General features: G+C 36.1%; 1 protein-coding gene across 1 annotated transcript in view; it reads left to right on the forward strand.

Annotated features, from left to right (window-relative positions):
* LRP1B (low density lipoprotein receptor-related protein 1B) overlaps positions 1 to 21403 on the forward strand; it is a 671221-nt gene that overhangs the window by 436200 nt on the left and 213618 nt on the right. Inside the window, exons 12-18 of the mRNA XM_010000387.1 lie at positions 991 to 1171; positions 4068 to 4287; positions 7742 to 7931; positions 12867 to 12989; positions 14585 to 14725; positions 17972 to 18097; positions 19835 to 19951. Of these exons, the coding sequence (XP_009998689.1) occupies positions 991 to 1171; positions 4068 to 4287; positions 7742 to 7931; positions 12867 to 12989; positions 14585 to 14725; positions 17972 to 18097; positions 19835 to 19951 (1098 nt within the window). The remainder of the gene's footprint in view (positions 1 to 990; positions 1172 to 4067; positions 4288 to 7741; positions 7932 to 12866; positions 12990 to 14584; positions 14726 to 17971; positions 18098 to 19834; positions 19952 to 21403) is intronic.

Raw genomic sequence — 21403 nt, forward strand, 5'->3', positions numbered from 1 at the left:
AACATGCTGGGCAACTGGTGTAAGATCAGTTGCGTGGCAGGGGGTGATTCCTGAAGTTCACAGCACTACGAAGGCCAGGAGAAAATGACTGGAAATTCTCCATATGTCACCCCACACACTTGTACTTTTGGATCTTTCTGAAAGAAAAAGGAAAGTGTATGATGGAAGAGAGATGGAAAACCTTTTAGAGACCTTATGCTGTCAGTTAAGGAACTTGGATCATGCGTACATGTCAGAGAGGGCAGAGCTTGGTGTAATATTGCAGAGTGTGGGGTAAGCTTGAAGGAAAACTTGTTGCTTGACTAAATTGTTTTGCTATTTCTGAAACAGAGAAACCTCCACATGGTATGGAGTTAATATTGTTGACTCATTTTGGTTCTGGATGTAGCCCTGCTGCCGTCAGACTCATGGACCCACTGGCACATCAAATAGTATCACTACTCTTTGTGCTGTGTTGCTTACTATGCTCCAGTTTGCTCATGTGCTTAGCTGTGGAGAGTAACTCGGACTGGTGTGATGTTCATTCTTACATGTTTTGCAAGGTCAAGGGACAATGAAAGAAATGCAAATTGAATGCACATTTTGCTTATTTGTTAATGAGTGATACTTGTGATTGAGGAAATCAAAATGGAGTAGTAAGCTGATCCTGGAAGCTGTTCTTGACTTGGGTGATATTGCAGTTTAGGATTTTGTTAAACAGTGATTTGCCCAGGGACAGCTATGGTTAATATATGGGAGTTTATGGTTAAATACACAAGTTTTATGGCCAGTCTTTGTCTTTTGTAGTCTTTTCAGCAAAGACTTAATTCTGATACAGTAAATTTTAATACTGATTTAGAGCAACTATAGCTCAGATCCAAGAGCATAATCTAATTTAGCTATATGGACTATATATTGTCCATTGTTTATACTAATGGATAGTGTTGAACGTAAACTGGAATATAAACATATAATATTAATCTCTTATTACTTTGCTCTCTCTCTCAACAGATCTTGATAATGTAGAAGGTATAGCAGTGGACTGGATTGGAAATAATCTTTATTGGACAAACGATGGCCACAGGAAAACCATTGCTGTAGCCAGACTGGAAAAAGCTGCTCAGAGTAGAAAGACTTTGTTGGAGGGAGACATGTCCCACCCCAGAGGAATTGTTGTTGATCCCGTCAATGGGTATGAAGTAGACTACTTTGCGTTGTTTAATTATTGCCTTTGCATTATAAATATGGGATTGGATTTTCCTTAGGTTATGATTTGTAGAGTCATGTAGCAGTCTGCAGTTCTACAGTAGTCCATAATATCTGTAATTACTGTCCAGCATTCTTGCCTGAAGCATTCAGAAGAATGTGTTTGACCAGACACCATTGAATTTATGTCCAGTTAATCTGAATGTGATTCACCTTTTTCTCAAACAAATTGAGTGCATAAGACCTTCATGTATTTTTAATACTAAGTGAACTTCTTAATAATCTCCTTTATTTCTCTCTTTCTAAGTCTCAGTTTCTTAAGATAATTATAACCATATCCTTGTACATGTTGATTTACAAACCTAAATGAGACAGGTACTTTTCATTACTTACTAGCATAATTAATTGTGATAGGCTGCATAATAAAAAGAACATTATGTTAGTGTGGCAGAGTTGTGGTTTACCTAAATTTGCTGTTATATTTATTAGGGAATTGTCACTGGAGAATGATGTAGGCAGGAATTCAGGCTGGATTGATTGCTGTTTTCTTAGTACTAGGATGTGTTTACACTATCAGGTTTTCACTTTTGAGCTTGTCCTTTGAGGAATGGAAGTGACTGTGAAAAGGCTACAATTAATTAAGGTCAGATAGTAGGGATGTAAAATCAGACCACAAACCATAACCATGCGTACAATTACTTCGTTAAATTTTCCAGCTCAGTAAATGCACAGCACAGGAAAGAGCATATGAAGATATATTGTTTGAAAAGGGCTATTATATAAAACACTTTTCCAATAAAATAGTGTTCCCTTCATGATTATATGTCTCATGGAAGCTTTTCCTGAGGGATAGCATTTATTATGGCATTTTAATTATGTTTGGAAAATATTAGTCTTGATTTAACCAATGTACAGGCATTAACTGCATTTTGAGATACAATTAAAAAACGTTAATGTAAATGTCTGTCACTGTAAGCATGTTTTAGCTAATGACATGATAACTAGAATAAGTACAGGCAACAAGTTAATGGAAAAAAGCTCAGTAATTGCTGTTGAGCAGTCATGTAAATATTTGTAAAACATTTTTTGTCTTCCAATAAAATAAATACCATATTTACCTGCATCTGTGCCTGAGCTCTGGGGCATATGCAGGTTTTGTAATTCTGTGGTTAAAGCTGGTGTTGTTGGAGTCAAACATACAATGAAGTTTAGAAGCATCATGGATCAAGAATTGGTGGTTGTTCTTAGTGTATATTTACAAAAATACTAAAAGAACCCAGACCAACCTTCTGATGGGTGACCTAGAAGAGACAGAAAAGAGACAAAAAAGGGACATTTGCATATCTGTAAATCTGCAGTTTTGTCTTTATCTTTTTTAGTTTCTTATGTGAAAAGCAAATGGATCAAATGATTATACATGAAAGTGTATTTGAATAAAAATTTTGGCCAGTAAATTTGACATCATTTACACAGATTTGATAACAAAACTGTTTTCCCTTCAGTGTTTCATTATTTTGTAAATGCAGCATTTAAATTAGAGAACTTTATTCTTCCAAGTACAGTTAAGTAGTTTGGGATCATACAAGTTGCTTCAGAAACATAAATCTGGTGAAATCAAAGCTGAGGCACATAAATACCAATTAAATCCCAACACCTTTTACAAATAGATTTACAAATACATTTAAGAACCATATGATGTTTTTCCTCTATTTTATGCTTAATTATTGAAATCCTAGATTTGGCTTTAAAAGTAAACATCTACTGTCTAGTAAATATTTTCAGCATATTGATATCATGGTGCACCATGTGATCAGAAATGCTGTTTAGACACTTTATAGATTATGTTCAGGCTTCTATATGTTTCTTCCCATGAACCTATTTTTCCTTTGGGGGAACAAACAAACAAAAAAAAAAAAAAAAGAAAAAAGAGAGGTGATGTCTCAGCATATTTGCTGCCCTCTGCTTTTGTATGTGTTCAAGTTGAGTAATTGAAGTTGTTGAAATCAGAACTGTCACCAACAGGTCTGTAAAAATAGTATAATCATATTAATTCAGTAAGGCAAAAAAATAAAGGTAGGATGTGTTCTGTAGTGTCTAATTAAGAATGGCTTAGAAAACTCATCTGAGCTGATAATTTTAGGTGAATTATTGCAATACTTGGTTGATTTTTTTCTGAAGTAGCATAGATGCTGCTTTTTCAGAGTTGTTTTGTTTACCTACATTGATGCATTATAAATCATAAAATTATGCTAAAACTGCTTGCCACTGTTTTTTAAATAATTCTTGCAGCCATCTACCTTTCTAAACATTTTTGTGAGGGACACTCTACTCATAATAATTTTTTTAGTAATTTAGCTGCTTTCATGGGGGATGTGAAGTTCACAGCATGTCAAGGTTATCCTGTATCTGTTAAATTAGAGTACAATTAATAAATGTGTTGCAGCTTTTTTTTGACAGTATTAGATACAATAAAAAGCAGATTTGCACCATAAAGGCAAATTAAACTTGGGGGAAAAAAAAGAAACAAAACAGTAAAAGTGTAAACTTTGTGATGAAGTCAATAGAATTACTGGTTTAAAAAAATAAATCATAATTCTGGTGTGATTAAATAAGGTCTTGAGCAATTCTTTCTTTTCTCTTGTCAGTTGGTTCATTTGGTATTCACGTAACTCATAACAGTACAGGCAAAGCACCCTAAGTGCTTTCAGCAGAATCCCATATATGGGGAATGCAAATATGTAGAAAGAGCAGTGGAAAGAAACATGCAGCAGTCAAAATTGCTCTGACTTGCAGATGTACTTTTGCAAGCTGCTGCTAAATGTCTGCAGTGTAATTCACATGATTAAGAGGATATATGAATGCTCATTTTTATAATTTCATAGCTGGATGTATTGGACAGACTGGGAAGAAGATGAAATAGATGACAGCGTGGGAAGAATTGAGAAGGCATGGATGGATGGCTACAGTCGGCAGATTTTTGTAACATCAAAGATGCTGTGGCCAAATGGTTTAACTCTGGACTATCGTGCCAATGTATTGTACTGGTGTGACGCCTATTATGATCACATTGAAAGGATATTTTTGAATGGAACTGAGAGAAAGGTAAAAGAAAAATACTGCTGCTTTGCCAGAGGCATTCTCTTTCTCTGGATTTTATTATGTTATGTTAAAAATACTTTCTAAGCTTTTTAAAGGCTGCTTAACCCTACACCATGTCCAGTGTCATCTCTTGAGACAAGCAATGTTGGCAGTCTCCTGTAGGAGACCATAATACAGCTTAAAATTTTCATCTTTAGAAAGTGACACAAAGGTTGATTTAAAAAAAAAAATATCTTTTTTTTCCTCATGTGACAATGAGTTACATTTTGACTGAGCCATGAAGCTACAAAGAGCTTTTCAGGAGGAAAAAAAAAACAACCCTTCTTTTAGCTCTACCAGGGAGAAGCTTTTATTTAACTTCACTGGCTAAGCTGCTTTCGATGAGTCTCAGAGCCCTGTTTGAGCATTTGTGGTAACATACAGAGGGGAAGCACTCAACAAGGGCAAAGATGGACAGAGATTGTTTTAGTTATTACTAATAGCTATAGTAACTGGGTACAACCTGTACAGAAGTTCTGTGTTGTTTTGTAGAGGTAATAAGCACCAAACAGATATCTGGAAAGCAGTTAAAGCTTAGACTGGAGTCTTATAATTTGGGAAGGTTTAGCATCTGCTTTTTAAAATTATTACCCTGACAACTGGAATATCATTAATTGAGAATGGTGGGTATTAAGTCCTTCTGTGGGAATATTTTGTCTCCAAATGTATGTCTTGTAAATTCTCATTTATCCTTCAGTTATGGTTCCCTCTGTATGATGGCCTTGATAGAACCAATACACTGATCTCTAGTTCTGAAAGTAGTAACTGTAGACACTTAGCCTTGTACAAGCTCATATCACTTTAATACTGAATTTAAAATCCTCTCTATTGATCTGTTGTTAAGCCTGTACCAATGCTTTAGTGTTGCAGTTTGTCACAACAGCTAGGTTAGGATTTACATTTAGTGCTTCTACTTTTGCTCCGAATCTATTGTGATCCTTTAATGAAGGGGGAAGGAGGCTAAGCACACTGGTAGAAAGATAATCTTTAATTAGAGAACCTTGTCTACTAGCAGTGCTAGACTTCCTGAAAATTTCCTGGACAGAACAGGTCTTGGAGGGTTAAATGCAGCTACCATGGGTTACACATTAATTACTGCTGAGAACTGCTGGTTTTGCTTCCCACTAGAACAGAGGAATAATAAGAAGCACCTGTCTTTACAGGATTTATTTTGAAGTGTGTCACAGAATGGTTCTGGTTATTTAAAAAGTGTTGGTCTGTAATTCTGGGATTTAATCTGAATGAACAACAAATTACACCAGTACAGGTTAGGAGCTAACCTGCTAGCAAGCAGCTCTGTGGAGAAGGATATTGGAGTCCTGGTGGACAACAAGTTAATCATGGGGCAGCAATGTGCCCCATTTGGCAAAAAAAAGCCAATGGTATTCTGGGGTGCATTAAGAAGAGTGTGTCCAGCAGGTTGAGGGAGGTTCTTCTCCCCCTCTACTCTGCCCTAGTGCATACTCCACAGTACAGAACTCCACCTGGAGTATAGTGTCCAGTTCTTGACTCCCTGTTCAACAGGTACAGGGACTTAAACTTGAGAGAGTCCAACGCAGACTACAAGGATGATTAAGGAATTGAAACACCTGTCTGATGAGGAAAGGCTGAGAAACCTGCAGCTTTTTAGTCTGGAGACAGAAGACTTGAGAAGGGGATCTTATTAATGTATATAAATACCTAAAGGGTAGGTGTCAAGAAAGAGGAGCCACTCTATTTTCAGTCATGCCCTGTGATAGGACAAGAGGCAATGGTTGCAAGCTAGAGCACAGGAAGTTCCACCTCGACATGAGGAATAACTTCATTACTGTGAGGGTGACAGAGCACTGGAGCAGGCTGCCTAGAGAGGTTGTGGAGTCTCCTACTCTGGAGACTTTCAAGACCCGTCTGGATGCATTTCTGAGTGACCTGCCCTAGATTCTGTGATGGTGCTGCTCTGGCAGGGGGGTAGGACTCACTGATCTCCAGAGGTCCCTTCCAATCCCTACCATTCTGTGATTCTGTGATATTCATATAGCCAAAAATAACTAGAAGATGGTTGCTTTTGATGACGAATAATGTGTTGTTTATTACAGGATAGTTTGCTCAAATTACGCCTGAGTCAATAGCATCTTTACCTCCAAAAGTCTTAGTGTAATGGAGATTTTAGGAGGTGAGAAAATCGTATAAAGATTCCACCAGTAGCTGGTAGATGGTTGACTGGTGGATTGATTCTGATCAAAAGCTGTTCACTGAGATTAGGAGTTTTGACCAAAATAATTCCAAGCCCAAAGAGAAAATTTGAAGGGCAAAATGGGGTGTTTGTCACCTTAACGTAGTTGTATTTTAGTTGGCTTTATCTCCTTGTTCTCTTGGGTTTATGTCTCTAGTTAGAGCCAAAGTAGAGCATCTGATATACTGCTTTCTTCTTTCTAGAAATAAGATAGAAATGCACTGTTGGGCATTAGTTCAGGCAAGGATCCCAGCCAGCAGAAGACGACTGGAACTCAGTCCTTCCAAACTGCAGCTCCTATGGTGAAGTATAAAGACAGGGCTCCCAAAAGTAGCTTATAGAGAGGTCTGCAGTTTCAATGTCTTTTTTGAGTAAATCATTCTAATTACTGTAATTTACTTAATGGTAAGATTTTTTTTAAAAAGTTTGTTTTTATTCTGTAGGGATTGAAAACATTTTTAAACTGCTCAGACAGCTCTTGCATAGCAGTAGTTGCAGTTCTTGTGGAGGAGTCCTGAGACTGAAGCTATAAGAAATTACATGGTTTTAGAACATTTCTGTGACAAATAATATCAAGACAGACTTAGGATGTAATTTGTAGGGGTTTTTTTCATGTGAGCTAATAAACCAGAAGTAGAAGGTGCTGTAAACAAAGTTTGTCTGTTTTTTCCAGACAAGCTGGAGCAGGACTTTTCAATTATTTATTTTTTTTAATTATTTTTTTTTTTGAGTTATCACAACCCAAATTAGAGATCAAGTACACAAAAATAAATGAGGAATTTCTGCACTTACTTCACACTTCAGCAAAAATAAGCATCTCATACACACTTTACTTTAAAAGAAGCAGATATTTTGTATACTTAACAGATACTTGAAGTTATGTAAACAGCCATGCTTCCTTGCTAGAGAAGAAGGTACGTATTTATTGAGTGTAATGGTTGTGTGGTTACCTGCATTCCTCTGTGTTATCTGACAGGGGACACTTCAAATGGATTTGTACACCATTTTCAAGCTAGATAATGGTGCTGGTATATAGAATGGCTTTGCACTCTTTATTTGATTTGATTGCATTAATTCGTTATGTGTGGGCATAGTGCTTATCTCAGTTTTCCTATTTCCCATCTTATGTTCTCTGCAGTGTTTGCTAAGAAAAATTAATAATTATTTTAGCCTTGGTAAATCACACCTACCACTAATTAACTGCAGGTTGTCTACAGTGGAAAAGATTTGAATCATCCTTTTGGACTATCCCATCACGGAAATTATATTTACTGGACAGATTATATGAATGGGTCCATTTTTCAGTTGGATCTGGTTACAAGGAATGTGACACTGCTGAGAAGTGAGAGACCACCTTTGTTTGGACTCCAGATTTATGATCCACGTAAACAGCAAGGTATTTATAACATACGATTTCTCCAAAGGATGTTTTCCCCTATAGTCTCCTAGTATTTTGAGGTGACACTTTGAGCAACAGCAGAAAAAAGAACATGACTTAGTGTATGAGAAAAGATACTTTCTGATTTTTCAATCCACTGATGTGTAAGTTGATCATCTAATACATACTAAAAAGTGAATCAGTATTTTCTCTGTCTGAATTTGTTCTGCGTATTTACACTTCCTTTATTGCCATTTTCCTTGTGTGTCAAAATGATGTGAAAATATAAAATAGAATAGATAATATATACACATTGACTCATATAATACATTATTGCATTTACCTTTTCATAAATAAGATCAGAGATCCTGGCTGCCTTTTACTTTTTGTCATTTTCTCCCCCATCTTGGTCTACATCAGCACTGCATGACTTAATCTCCTAAAAGTACATGGTGCTTTTACACAGAATCAGACTAAGTGCCCTTTGAGAGTAGTGAAAAAATCCATAGTTGTTGCTACTTATGTCCGTAGAGAAATGGAATAAAGGCCATAGGTTTTCACAGGATGTTTGTAAAGGTCATAGGAGTTTAGAAAATGCAATTGCTGCTACACAGGTAAATTTGCAAAATTATTGTACTGAAGAAGGCTTTGGAATCCATTTACTGCATGCAGCCTTCAGGTGAGTTTGTGAATATTTGCTCTCTTTAATTAAAACATAATTCTGATTAATATCTGGTTAATATCCGCTGCCAAACATAAAACCAAACATCAGGAATTTGTATGACTGAAATACTGTTTAGAAGATGACCACATTAAATATTAATCTCTATAGGTCTTATTAATCTCTTCAGATAATAAATTTTGGCTGAAAGAAGTAGAACATTTTGAGTTCAGCAGTTTCTATAGAAAATCAGAGACACTAAGATGTTGTCAGTCCTGCTACATATAATGTACATGAACCAGAAGAGCAACAAAATGTAAATTTCACCATTTATCCAAATGCTACTTAGTACAGATGCAATGTTAAGACGTGCTTGCACAAACAGTGATTTATTTATGTACTTAAAGATTACAGAACCTTTTATGCTAACTTTGTCCCTGTGCATAATGTCCCATTTTATTTTCACATTATCATCACCTTCCAATCTAGATCTGGGTACAGTATCTTGTTCGTGTCTCTGCTTAGCACGTGGAAGATTTGATTGTGTTTCTGTCACTTGTAGTAATTTATAGTTAATGAAAGGTTTAGAGAGCAACTAAAAAAAATCTAGTAGAGTGCATAGAATAAAAGCATTAAAAAATATTTAGCACTTAGACAGAAAATATTTAGCCTTTGTATTTGTTATTGGCATATATCTATATAGCAGATGTGCACATTTATCTCTGTGTATGCACAAATTATACACACATATATATATGTGAAAATATAGAATTTTCCCTATAAATTCTCGCTAAATATTTTGCAAAGGTTTCTTTCAGAGGTTTTATATACTGTATACACTGCCTATCTTTTTTATTGTTTTGCTTCTGTCCAGTCTTACCATTTTTTCCATCCAGCAAAAAACAATGGGTCATTCTAATTTGCTCATGAATGCATTCTCTGAAATTGCAAATGGAATTTTGTAAGCTAACTGTAGCCTTCCCTTTTCGTCATGTTCAGTGAGGTTGATCTTGCATTGTTTCCAAAGGAACATAAGCATTTCTTTTTAAAAAGTCAAGCTTTTATTTTTTTTTTCCCTTGCTCTGTCTCTTCTGAAAAAGCCAACAAGATGAAGGATGGATCCTGTGGTACAAAGTAAACTGTAATAGTTCATTTCATAGTGCAAGCTTATGCACACATATGTTAGAAACATTTGGCTCTGATATTTTGAGGTTACTGTTTTGATACTACTGTTATTGTGAGTGTCTACACAAGCAGAAACCATGTCAGCTCATTTTGGCATAGCGGAATTGCAGCTGGCATTTCTGTGGAGGGATCTGTTGTGGGATATTGGACTTGCCAGTCCTGTTTGGCTTAGTGCTACGGGTAGCAATGTTAAGCTTCTTTTGGTATCTCCTTAAGAAGAGGTATTTTGTAGTGTGTTTGTAACTCATGAGGCATGTCTCTTGCAAAGGAACACTTTTTCTTGCTTTCGGAGATTAGAATTCATCTTACTTTCTTAGGCTTAGTCTCTATGTGTCAGGAATATCTTAAAAATGTGGAGGTGGTGGGTTGCGTAGTAATGATAGGTGTTGGTTTTACAGTCAGCATACAAACCTGCCAAGGCCTGGGGGTATTTCCAGTGTTATGAAAGGGGAGATTGCTATTCATGTGTAAGTAATTCTTGTCTAAATCCGTTTACAGCAGTTAAAATAGACTGTCTTAAAATCAGTTGCAATTTTAACTCAGGTTGCAAAGAGCTGCTGCTTGAGCCTGACTGCTGCCCTCCATGCATGGTGTGATCCTAAAAGTGGGCTTACACACCTTCAGGTTAGGTTTAGGGGAAGATACTAACATAAATAAAGACTCATTAAAACAGAAGTACAATGATTTCTAAGCAGCAGTAGATATTTCAGTTTAACTTTTAAAAGAGAATTTTAAACTAATGTATATGGTTGCTCTATTTTTTTTTTTCTTTCTGAGAATGACTACTGAGATGAAAGTGTGCTGTGTGTTAGCTCTGGGCTGATTTTTTTTTTTTTTTTAATTAAAATAGAACCAGCCTAATTTACTGACAGGCAGGTGGCAGGGCAGCAACTCTTTTAAAAGCTGGAAAAATATAATAGCTTTAAAAGTAGTTTTAAAATGTTGGGAACATTTTGGCAACACCCACATAAAAAAGCTTTTATGATCAGCAGTGGAGGAAGTTTAAGTTCATAAATACTTGCTTGCTACATGAGTTCCACAGCTGAGTCAATAAAGAGACTTGCCCTGGTGGTTGTAGTACATTTCAGGAGACATTTTAGCCTAGAGGTCTCTTCATCCAGACTGATGGGATTGAAGTTCTCCTTGCACCTTCAGGTTGAAGACCTCCTCAATGCTCACCTTATAAACCTTTTTATCTAGGATCTTGCTGTAACTCTTGATACTTGCATTTTCCTTGTCATCATCCTCTCTTTTATTTATCACTTACCTAGCAAGTAACCTACTGTACTTTAGTTTGTCATCCCGATTATGAGGTTAAGTAGGAATGTTTCATCTTCAAAATGGACCAGTTGACTTTGATCTAGTGTTTCATTTTGATCTAATTTAGTTTAAGCTTGCATTGGGCTTTGGAATCATTGCGGGTTTTCAATATTTTCTATGTCTCTCTTAAATAGGCTTTTATTCTATAGCCTCATTCTTGTTAGTGATCTGACAAACTCATGTATGTTATTTAACCTCCTCACTGCAAATTACCTTGACTTGTGCTCTGTAATTTTGGATTCACTTTTGAAGAATATATCTTGGTTTGTTTGTTTTGACAGCTTCTGATATTTTCTTAAATCTTTTTGTTAGTGACATTCTTTGTTTTGTATAACAGGTGGCCCTGTCAAGATGTAGAAATTTCCAAAGCTGTGTTGTACATGAAGTTTTCCAAGATTTAAATGCAAATAGATCACTTTTTTTGGATGTTTTGTTCATATTACTTGGTTTGGTGAGCATAGATGTAATAAGGAGCTGATTTTTGCACAATGTATTTTAAGTGCCAAGTCTAAATTGGAGCTGCTATATCTAAAATTGTGATCCAGCCCTCACATCATAGAGGATTCCAGTTTATATAGTTATGTTCTTGCCATCTCCCTCACACTCTGCCCAATGAAAGTGCAAGTGCCACAGTGGCTTCCCACAGCATTCTGTGTGAATTACTTTACTCAAATTTATTTGGAAGCTCAGTGGGTTTTTAATGGAGTGTAGACAGATTTTATTCTAAGAAATGGTGTATGGTGAGTTGGAAAAAAAGTCTAGAAATACCTTATTATTAAATGTTCAGGGTCCGTATTGTAAGATGTATTGAAATGCCTCTTAAAAATTGAAATTTTTCAGTCTTAAACAATTTGCTGGTTATCTGATGTTCATTTGATAATTTGAAAATGTTTCCCTGCTCATGGTTCTGACAGATCAGTTTTAAGTGTCCACAACTTCTTCTGAGAGCAGTGCTTGGAGAAGAGGGAATTGCATGGAGTCTATTTTAACTCGGGAGGTTGATGAATGTTGTGCTCTGAAAAGGAGGAGCAGAGGAAGGAACACCTGCTTTTTACTAGGACAGGAAGATGAAAAACGTAGTTTAAAGTTTCAGCAGACATGAATTTTTATAGCTTGCCTTGATCATAGTCAGTTATCACCAACACTTGAAATGAACACAGCTAAAATCATGAAAAGGTGAATGTCTTCAGCAGTGCCTATCTAAGCAATTAGGTCATGACACAAAAAGAAATTGTAACATCTGCCTCAGTGGGCTTTGGTTTTAGGTCTGCTTGCCTGAGGAATGTGATTCAGCAGATGTGTTCAGAAAAGAGTAGTGAAATATCCGTCCTGTGCTCTGTCTGCCATAGATCTCATTGTACTTCTCATTATTGTTTTCTCTCTTAGTCTGTATTTGTAGTAGTAGTTTTTTAACATATGCAGATGCCAATACATTTCAGAACATTCCTTTATATGCTATTTAATTTCTTAAAAGTACTATGGCCTTGTGGATGCATCAGATTAAATATTTTGTAATATTTTTTACCTTTAAAAAAGGGAGATAAGATGTTTTGAGCTGATGGTGTAAGTTGTTGTTGTTATTAATATTATTAATAATTATTATTACCGTTTATTGAAATCTGTAACTAAAATTGTTTACATATTACAACTCTCAGTAACCAAACTATGAGAATAATGTGTTCCTAAAATCTAAATTATTACATTCTTCATGTGCTTACATTCTGAAAAGAATCTGTTAGTTCTAGCGTGGCTGTTAGTTTCAAAGTTGCTTTTATTTATCTTCACAGGTGATAATCCATGTCGTGTTAATAATGGAGGCTGCAGCACTCTTTGTTTAGCCATTCCTGGAGGCCGAGTTTGTGCCTGTGCTGATAATCAGCTTCTGGAGGAAAACAGCACAACCTGCATGAGTAAGATTTTTAAAGAATATCTGAGCTGATAGTGCTGTTAAGGGATCAAGTCAAGTCTGAAAACAAAACCAGAAAATGTGGTCTCCTAGAGGCTTTTTTTGCAGTTCTGTAAGACAAATAAATATTCCCAAAAAAAAGATTCTAATTGGACACAGTGTATTAAATATGATACAGGTATTTTTGAAAACACAGAATACTCAGTAGACAGTATTTGAGGATAAAATGCATTGGAAAGTATTTCTGAGTGTCTGTGATATGGTAAAGCACTCGAATATTTCACTGACTTCTCTTAAAGAATATCAGAAATACGAGAAATGAATGCATGTAATTATTATATTATATTGAATCTATATAAAATGGCTTCATATTATTATATGGACTAAGTATCTTAAATTGAAGCCTGGCATAGGCTGAAACTGTTAATAAAACCTGTCAGGCAGATACATCTGTGTATAATGGATCCTGACACAGACTGCACAAATTATGCTGTCTTTTTTTCCCATCTCATCCTTGGATATCTTCATAGAAGCACCTATTAAAAGACTTGTGTTAACATTAAAATGTGGGGTTTTCAAGTAAAAATAATAACTAATCAGGTAACACAGATTTTATTTTATCTTTGAATGTTTAGACCTGATATTTGTAACAGTTAATTTATTTATTTATTTATTTATTAATCTCATGGATCTATTTCTTGAAGTGTATTGTGTAAAACTTTTCCTGGGTCTTCAGCAGTAATCCTAGTGAAGATGACTAAAGCTTGCAAGATACTGAGCTTGCAATAACCTTGAATTTGACCCAGATGCATGGCTGGCAGAGCCATCACTGTTGCTAAAGAAAACCGTTTTTCTTTTTAGCAGAAAATGCTGGAAAGTGGACTTTTCAATGGTAAGATGGAATGTAAGCATTAGGAAGAGAGGTTAGACAATTTCAGATCTGAATGAAGCAGGTTTCCTGCTTTTCCCCAACACACTTCATAGCCCAGCTCTTTCCAAGGACTTTGATGTTCCTTATAGGGTCACAGAGTGTTGTGTGGTATTTACACATTAAGCAATCTGAACCTTATGTTGAGAAATGTATCTGTCTGGATTTATCAATAAGCTTTTAGCTTTCTACTTAAGTCTACCTTGGCATAATTTGATCCTTCCCTTTTTGCCAAGTCTGTACCAGTGCTTAATGCAGGTGTTTGAGTTGTTGCTTGGATATAAGAATCACATTTTCAGTAATCATTTTCTAGCGATTTAACGTGCATCAGAATTTAGTCTGTCTGCGTAAAAGCATTTTCTTTTTCCTGTTGATGAGGCATTGCAATATTTTAAAGTGATATTTCTACCCTATGCACTGAGCACCAATTTAAAAAACTGAGTGTTACTCTGTTTGGAGCTCTTCCTTTTATTAAAAATATATTACCTCAGGCATACACTCAGATATACGTGCTGCTACGGGCTTCAGGTGGCATTACCTCAAATACAGAAAGTTGACTAAAAATGTTCTGAAAAGTGAATAGAATTTATATCTATTTATCTAGAGATGGGATTGCATTCCGTATGGATCAAGCTGATAAAACAGGTGTGCTTCTTGCATATTTTTCCTAGTTAAGCAGGGGGAAGTGCTGCCACAGTTGTGCAAAGCTGAGCAGTTTCAGTGTAACAATAAGCGCTGTATCCAGGATCGCTGGCGCTGTGACGGAGATGACGACTGTCTGGATGGCAGTGATGAGCATTCTGAGATTTGCTGTATGTATGCTTTTACATTTTAACCCACAGTTAGAAATAAGAATTGAAAAGTAATAGAAAACGTGCCAATTGTGTGTTTGTGTCATTGCTAGAAGATAAACTCTTTTCCTTAGTGTGTCACAATGCTTCCTGTTTCTGTCATTAGATTATTTCTCTAAACTGAATCTCCTTTACTGAAATGAAAATGCATTGTCTTTTCTATATCAGTTGTAGTCATGGTGCACTATTCTACTGTGTAGCATTGTTCTATATATCTGAAAACTCTTATCATAGTCTCTCATCATTTTGATACAAAACAATTCTGATCTCTTTTTTCTTTTTTTTTTTTCCAGTAGATTATGGGCACTTTGTAGATCTCATTGCTCTTTTTTGAACTTTGCCACGTGATCCTAGGGGTGTATGTCTAAAACTGATCTGTGCTTATGCGGAGGCCTTTATGAAAATGATTAGACTGACATAATGTGTTTGGGAGGGTTGACAGTCCTGTTGATACATCCATGGGTAAATCTTGCCTGTTTCACACTGGCCTGATGTTACCAATACCTGCTGAGCTTGTGATCCTCTGTAATGCCTAGGTCTTTTTCTGAATGGCTGTTACATAGTCTGTTTGGTTCTTTTCCTGCCTTATGAATTTTGATATCTCCATGTACTGACTTCAGTCCAAATTCTTTTTGAAACATTTATCCAGTTCTCATTTATTCAGTTACCTATCCATTTTATTGCAATACCAGGGATTCTTACACTTAAGCAAGGAGCTTAACTAATAAAGACAGTGAGAAAGAAAATATTTTGGCAGCATTGACTTTATTCTCATTTAAATTAGGGTAATTTAGACCAATTTATTGATCAAAGGTTGTTACTCGTAGAGGATTTATACAGGTATAAATGAAATAATGATCTAGTCCCAAATCTGCGTGTCATACATAGTTTAAGTGGCCAGTATGATAACAGTAATCTCTTTTCTCCAGTTGCTATAGTAACTTCAATAGTTCTCTTTTTGAGTTAGTCTAAAATATTTGCAGTTAGGAATAGGGTACACACAACAATGAATATGTATCACAGAATCCTAGGGATTGGAAAGGACCTCAAAAGATCATCTAGTCCAACCCCCCTGCCAGAGCAGGATCACCCAGAGTACATCACACAGGAATACATCCAGGTGGGTTTTGAATGTCTCCAGAGAAGGAGATTACAACTTCTCTGGGCAGCCTGTTCCAGTGCTCTGTCACTCTCACAGTAAAGAGGTTTTTTCTGATGTTTGCATGAAACCTCCTATGCTCTATTTTGCACCCATTGCCCCTTGTCCTACCACTGGACATCACTGAAAAAAGCCTGGCTCCATCGTCCTGACACTCGCCCTTAACGTATTTGTAAACATTGATAAGGTTGCCGTTCAGTCTCCTCAAAGCTAAAGAGACCCAGCTCCCTCAGCCTTTCCTCATAAGGGAGGTGTTCCACTCTCTTAATCATCTTTGTGGCTCTGCACTGGACTCTTTCAAGCAGTTCCCTGTCCTTGAACTGAGAGGCCCAGAACTGGACACAATACTCCAGATGCAACCTCACCAAGGCAGAATAGAAGGGGAGGAGAACCTCCCTTGACCTACAAACCACACCCTTTCTAATACACCCCAGAATGCCATTGGCCTTCTTGGCCACAAGGGCACATTGCTGGCTCATGGTCATCCTTCTGTCCACCGGGGCCCCCAGGGCCCTTTCTCCTACACTGCTCTCCAGCAGTGAGTTGGTCAGCCCCCAACCTGTACTGATACATGGGGTTGTTCTTCCCCGGATGCAAGACTCTGCACTTGCCCTTGTTGGATTTCATCAAGGTTCTCCCTGCCCAACTCTCCAGCCTGTCCAGGTCTCTCTGAATGGCAGCACAGCCTTCTGGTGTGTCAGCCACTTCTCCCAGTTTAGTGTCATCAGTGAACTTGCTGAGGGTGCACTCTGTTCCCTCATCCAGGTCATTGATGAAAATATTGAACAGCACCCAGCAAGAACTTAACTACAATTTAAAGCAATACCCCTCTAGTGTTAAGATTTAAAAAGTCTTTGATTTTTAATTTTATCACATGAATGATACTTTTATTTTCTAGTCACATTGCAAACTAGGTTACTTCATCAGTACTGTGAGACTTGGAATGCCTTTCTGCTCGGATTAGTAATTAGTCCTTACTTCCAATGTTCTTGCACCCTCCACACAAAGCACTCATGAAGGGTTCATATGCTGTTGATACCACACTCGCTCTGTCTTGTTCTCAATAGAAAGAGTAGGTAGAAAGGTCAAAGATATGAAACTACTGAAATGTCAAGGATAAATCTGGAAGACATCCTTTCATTTTAAATACTCTTTGTTTCCAGATATATGTTAAACTTTAAAAAAGAGACTTTGGATGTCTGAGTAGGTGGAAAATAGCTTGAGATTATGTTTAACCCAGCATTTGAAACTGTGTATAGTTCACTTCTCTTGTCTAATACAAGATTAACCAGATCTGCTAAAAATAGATCTTGTTATTAGCATGAAGGAAACAGATCATATAGACTTATTACAACTGCAAGAGCCAGCCAATGGTATTTACATAATTTCTGTGCTTTCAGTGTTCATCCTTGCCATGATATTTGGTAGCTTTGAAAAACATGTTTGTGAGATACCTTGTTCACTCTTGAATACCAGATTTTTTTTATTTTTTTTTTCAATTTTACACTGTCTTGTGTATTTCTCTTTTTGACACCTACAATTTCTTGGGAAGTAAACAGCAGGACTGTATGTGGCCACTGACAGTAATGTGCATAATTTTAGAAGCATTTTCTAACCTGCCCAAATCCCCGTATGCTGTGATACAATATCTTGGATATGCGCTTAGCAACTTACGTCTGTTCCCTCTGTTTTTTTTTTCCTGTTTATATGCACTTCAGTTTGCAAACCTCATCACACTGATAAAATATGATCAGGACATTTTTTGTTTAAGGAAATAGCAACATTGTAAAATGATGATACCTTTTATCACCTATTAGATACTAGAAGAGGACCTCCGTATTGCCATTAGGATGATGGGAGAATCTTTGTTATGTATTCTCTAACTTGTCATTGAAGTACTGCAATATTTTTGAATTTACTAGTTTTCTTAACAATTTTTATATTGTGGTAATTACATATACAAGATAACCATGCTCGCTGCATCACCAGGAAATACCATTTAATATATTCAGCTGTTTATCTCTGATTATTTTCATTTATATCCCCAGTCAATCATAGTTGTCCTGATGATCAATTCAAGTGCCAAAATAATCGCTGCATTCCCAAGAGGTGGCTTTGTGATGGGGCTAATGATTGTGGTAATAACGAAGATGAATCAAATAAAACATGTGCAGGTAAAGATTTTATTTGGTTATATATACAAATTCTCCAGCTCCAGTTCCATAAACTGTTCAGGACTGCTCTGAACTGAACTGAACCAGTCTGCTACTGGTAATCTGATTATTGCCATTTTAAATTAATTCAGATTCTGATGCCATTAAGGCTGGAATACAAATTATATTATTCTTCACCTTTATGCTTGACTCTGCTTTCCAAAATAATTCAGCACTTAATCTATCCATATGGTTTGACTGTCCAGGCACTGCTTCGGTACAAACTTGTCCCTGCTAAATCTTTTCTGGCAGTTTATTGTTTATTAATGTGCTGTGATGAGTGCCATGCCACTGGTAAATTTTCTTTTATGCTGACAGTAGCATAATTATTTATTCAGTTTCCCCCTGGTAGCTTGAAATTGTTTTAATTTGAAAGTTATTAACTGTATAGTGGATTTTGAAGGAAATGCCAAGATGAATATTCTTTACTTATTCCACTGCAGTAAATAATGGACTCCCAAATCTGTCCTTTGCTTGTTGCATATAAAAAGTACCAGGCATCAAGCTGACAACTATGCTAAACTGAAATGCAGTTATAGCCAGCATACATTGTGCATTAAAATATTGTATGTATTGTTCCTTGTATGTTTTGGCTACAAGCACTCGAACAACATACGCATGATGTTCATAGTGCCTCTACAGCCTTATTGTGGATTGTAATACATCTTGATATCCTTTGATATTCAATGGTTTGCTTGTAGGGTAGAGCCTGATTTGAAGACCATATTTTTGCATCCCTGTGTCAGTTGGCTGGCAGTTGAATTTTGTATTCTTGTTTTTCCTTTTGTTTCTGCAGTGGCAAATGCTATTCATGTTTAAAAAAAATACTACTGAGAAATATTTTAAACTTCTGTTGTATTTGGCACTATTTCTATGAAGAAAATGGAAAATGGTAATTGAGAGTTACAAATGGAGAAATATTCTTTTGATTATTTAGGTTTCTGATAGATCAATCATTTTTTTTTGGAAGTGCAGAATCACGTATAGTTGAACTCTAAAATGTGGAATCAAAACCTCTATCATTATGGGTTCATTGGCATTATGGATTCAAATTGTCAATAAACAAAATTACAAGTAGTGTCAGTTTTAAATGTTAGATTTTTATTGAATTTTTACTCCACATCAGCTTTTAAAAGAATTTATGTAGTTACGTAAAATGTCTTTTAGTGATCTGAATTTCTCCAGAAGACAGACATATCATTTCCTTTAATGGATCTTTACGATTGCATATTTGCAATATTGTACCAACAGCGAGGCCTGGCACATCAGACACATGCTATATTACCATTTTGGATCTCACTTACATCATTGTTTATGTTATTAAGTACAATATGTTAATACTGCAGCTGCAAGTTAGACATTTTTATTGGCTGGTTTTTGTTTTCTTCAATTCTAGCACTAATGTTAATGCTCTTCTACTACCTAGTTTTGTGTAATTACACATAAACTGTCATGTTCTCATATGTTGAAGAAATCACTAAGAATTCTAGGTAACAGAGATAGAACACAGTCCTGCAGATGACCTCAATTTTCTCTAAAATCAAAGGAGGTCAACGATGTTTAGTCAGATCAGGTAAAATGTACAGCAGGCCAGGAGGTGCCCTCCAGACCTGCAGCTTCTGCATACAGACATGCACCAAGAGACCTAGCACATACAGTCCATTTCCCTTGCATTTTTGGAGTGTTTTGTCTTGACAGCAAGAACGTGTCAGGTCGACCAGTTTTCTTGTGGGAATGGACGCTGTATCCCAGCATCATGGCTTTGTGACAGGGAGGATGACTGTGGAGATGAAACAGATGAAATGACATCCTGTGGTAAGTAAATTTTCTTTTGGGGAAAAAGGTTAAATTGCTTTATAAAAAGATAAACATATAAGGACCCCTTTTCATGTGAACTGACAGATAGAAAAAACACGAGGGGCCTTTTTGTTTTTATGTGAAGTGATAATATTCTTTCTGAAGTGGCAAATACAATTTATTTGATTAATAAACCCAAAGCAAAGGCTGCACTTTCTGTTAATGAGTTTTTAACTCCAGTACCAAATATGCTGCTCAGCAAACTTAACACTTTCCTAATTTACAGAAAAAAAAAATAAATTAAATGCATAAATTAAGGTAATAAGCAGACACTATGATGCCTTGTGTTCTAGAAATAGAAATCTCCATTACTTCAATTACCAGATAATCTGTGGAAGGCAACATGTAGGATCCAATCAGGAAATCCTGTTCATTCATAATCCCTTAATTTTTTTTAAATTATGAATTATTGATGACTAGCAATCAGCTAATACCCATTAGTTAAATTTTTATTGTTACTTTTTAAGTCCATGTGTAATTCTCAGCGTCTCCTCTTCTGTTAGTGCATTCAAGATTTCTCAGGATTTTTACATACAAATAGATGATGTGTTTCCTGGAATATTCATTTGTATACCTTATTTCTTACTATTTTTTTTCATTTTTCCTCTTTCAAAAGCTAGTTTTATATCGACAGCAATTGATATCTGATCAATTACTTCAATATAGGTAACATTTAGTAAAATCTAAATCAAAATAAAATCATGCAAGTAAAAATGAGAATATTTTAAGGTAGACTTCTAATGGCCATTCTTCAAGTCAAGTAAGTTCTTTTGTGTACAGAGGTAGAATGGGTGATCCCACTGGACTCACTGTATTTTGCAGCCTCTGTAGTTACCATGTTTTGTCGTGGTACAGCAGGGCACTTGGTACTGACATTCTTTATCTGTCTAGCTGTACAGTTTGTTCTTATCAGCATGCAGATATTAAAGTCATCTTTGTAATTTCTTCCCATGTGTTTTCTTTAGTATCCTGTCAACTGATCTGGAATATTTCTTCAGATCATTTAATCAGCATTTATATCACCTGCTATTTTCTGGTTTGGCCAAGCTTTACATGTGTCTTAGGTTTTAGAAGCTTGTTTCCTTATCCTCAAGCACTGTGGGTGTGCAAATGTGTCAGATATTTAGGGGTTTTTTCTGCCTTATAATTTAAAGGCTAATGAGCAGGCTAGTGGCATTGATTTAGCTGTTCTGTATAGTGGTATATGTTGCCTTCTATGAAACAGTTTAAAATTCTTCCTGTATTCACAACTTTTATATTAAAAGTAAAGTAATGGTTTGGTTTTTTGGTACCATTACAAATTGTCAGGTTTTAACTTCAGCAGCCTTCAGCTATGAGTGACTTTTGGCTCAGATTGAATCAAGAACTTCAGCATACTCTTATTGTCATACAGCTGGGGTGAGCAGGAAT

Source organism: Chaetura pelagica, unplaced genomic scaffold (genome assembly GCF_000747805.2).
Source record: "Chaetura pelagica isolate M959 unplaced genomic scaffold, ChaPel_1.0 scaffold386, whole genome shotgun sequence".
Classification (NCBI taxonomy): domain Eukaryota; kingdom Metazoa; phylum Chordata; class Aves; order Apodiformes; family Apodidae; genus Chaetura; species Chaetura pelagica.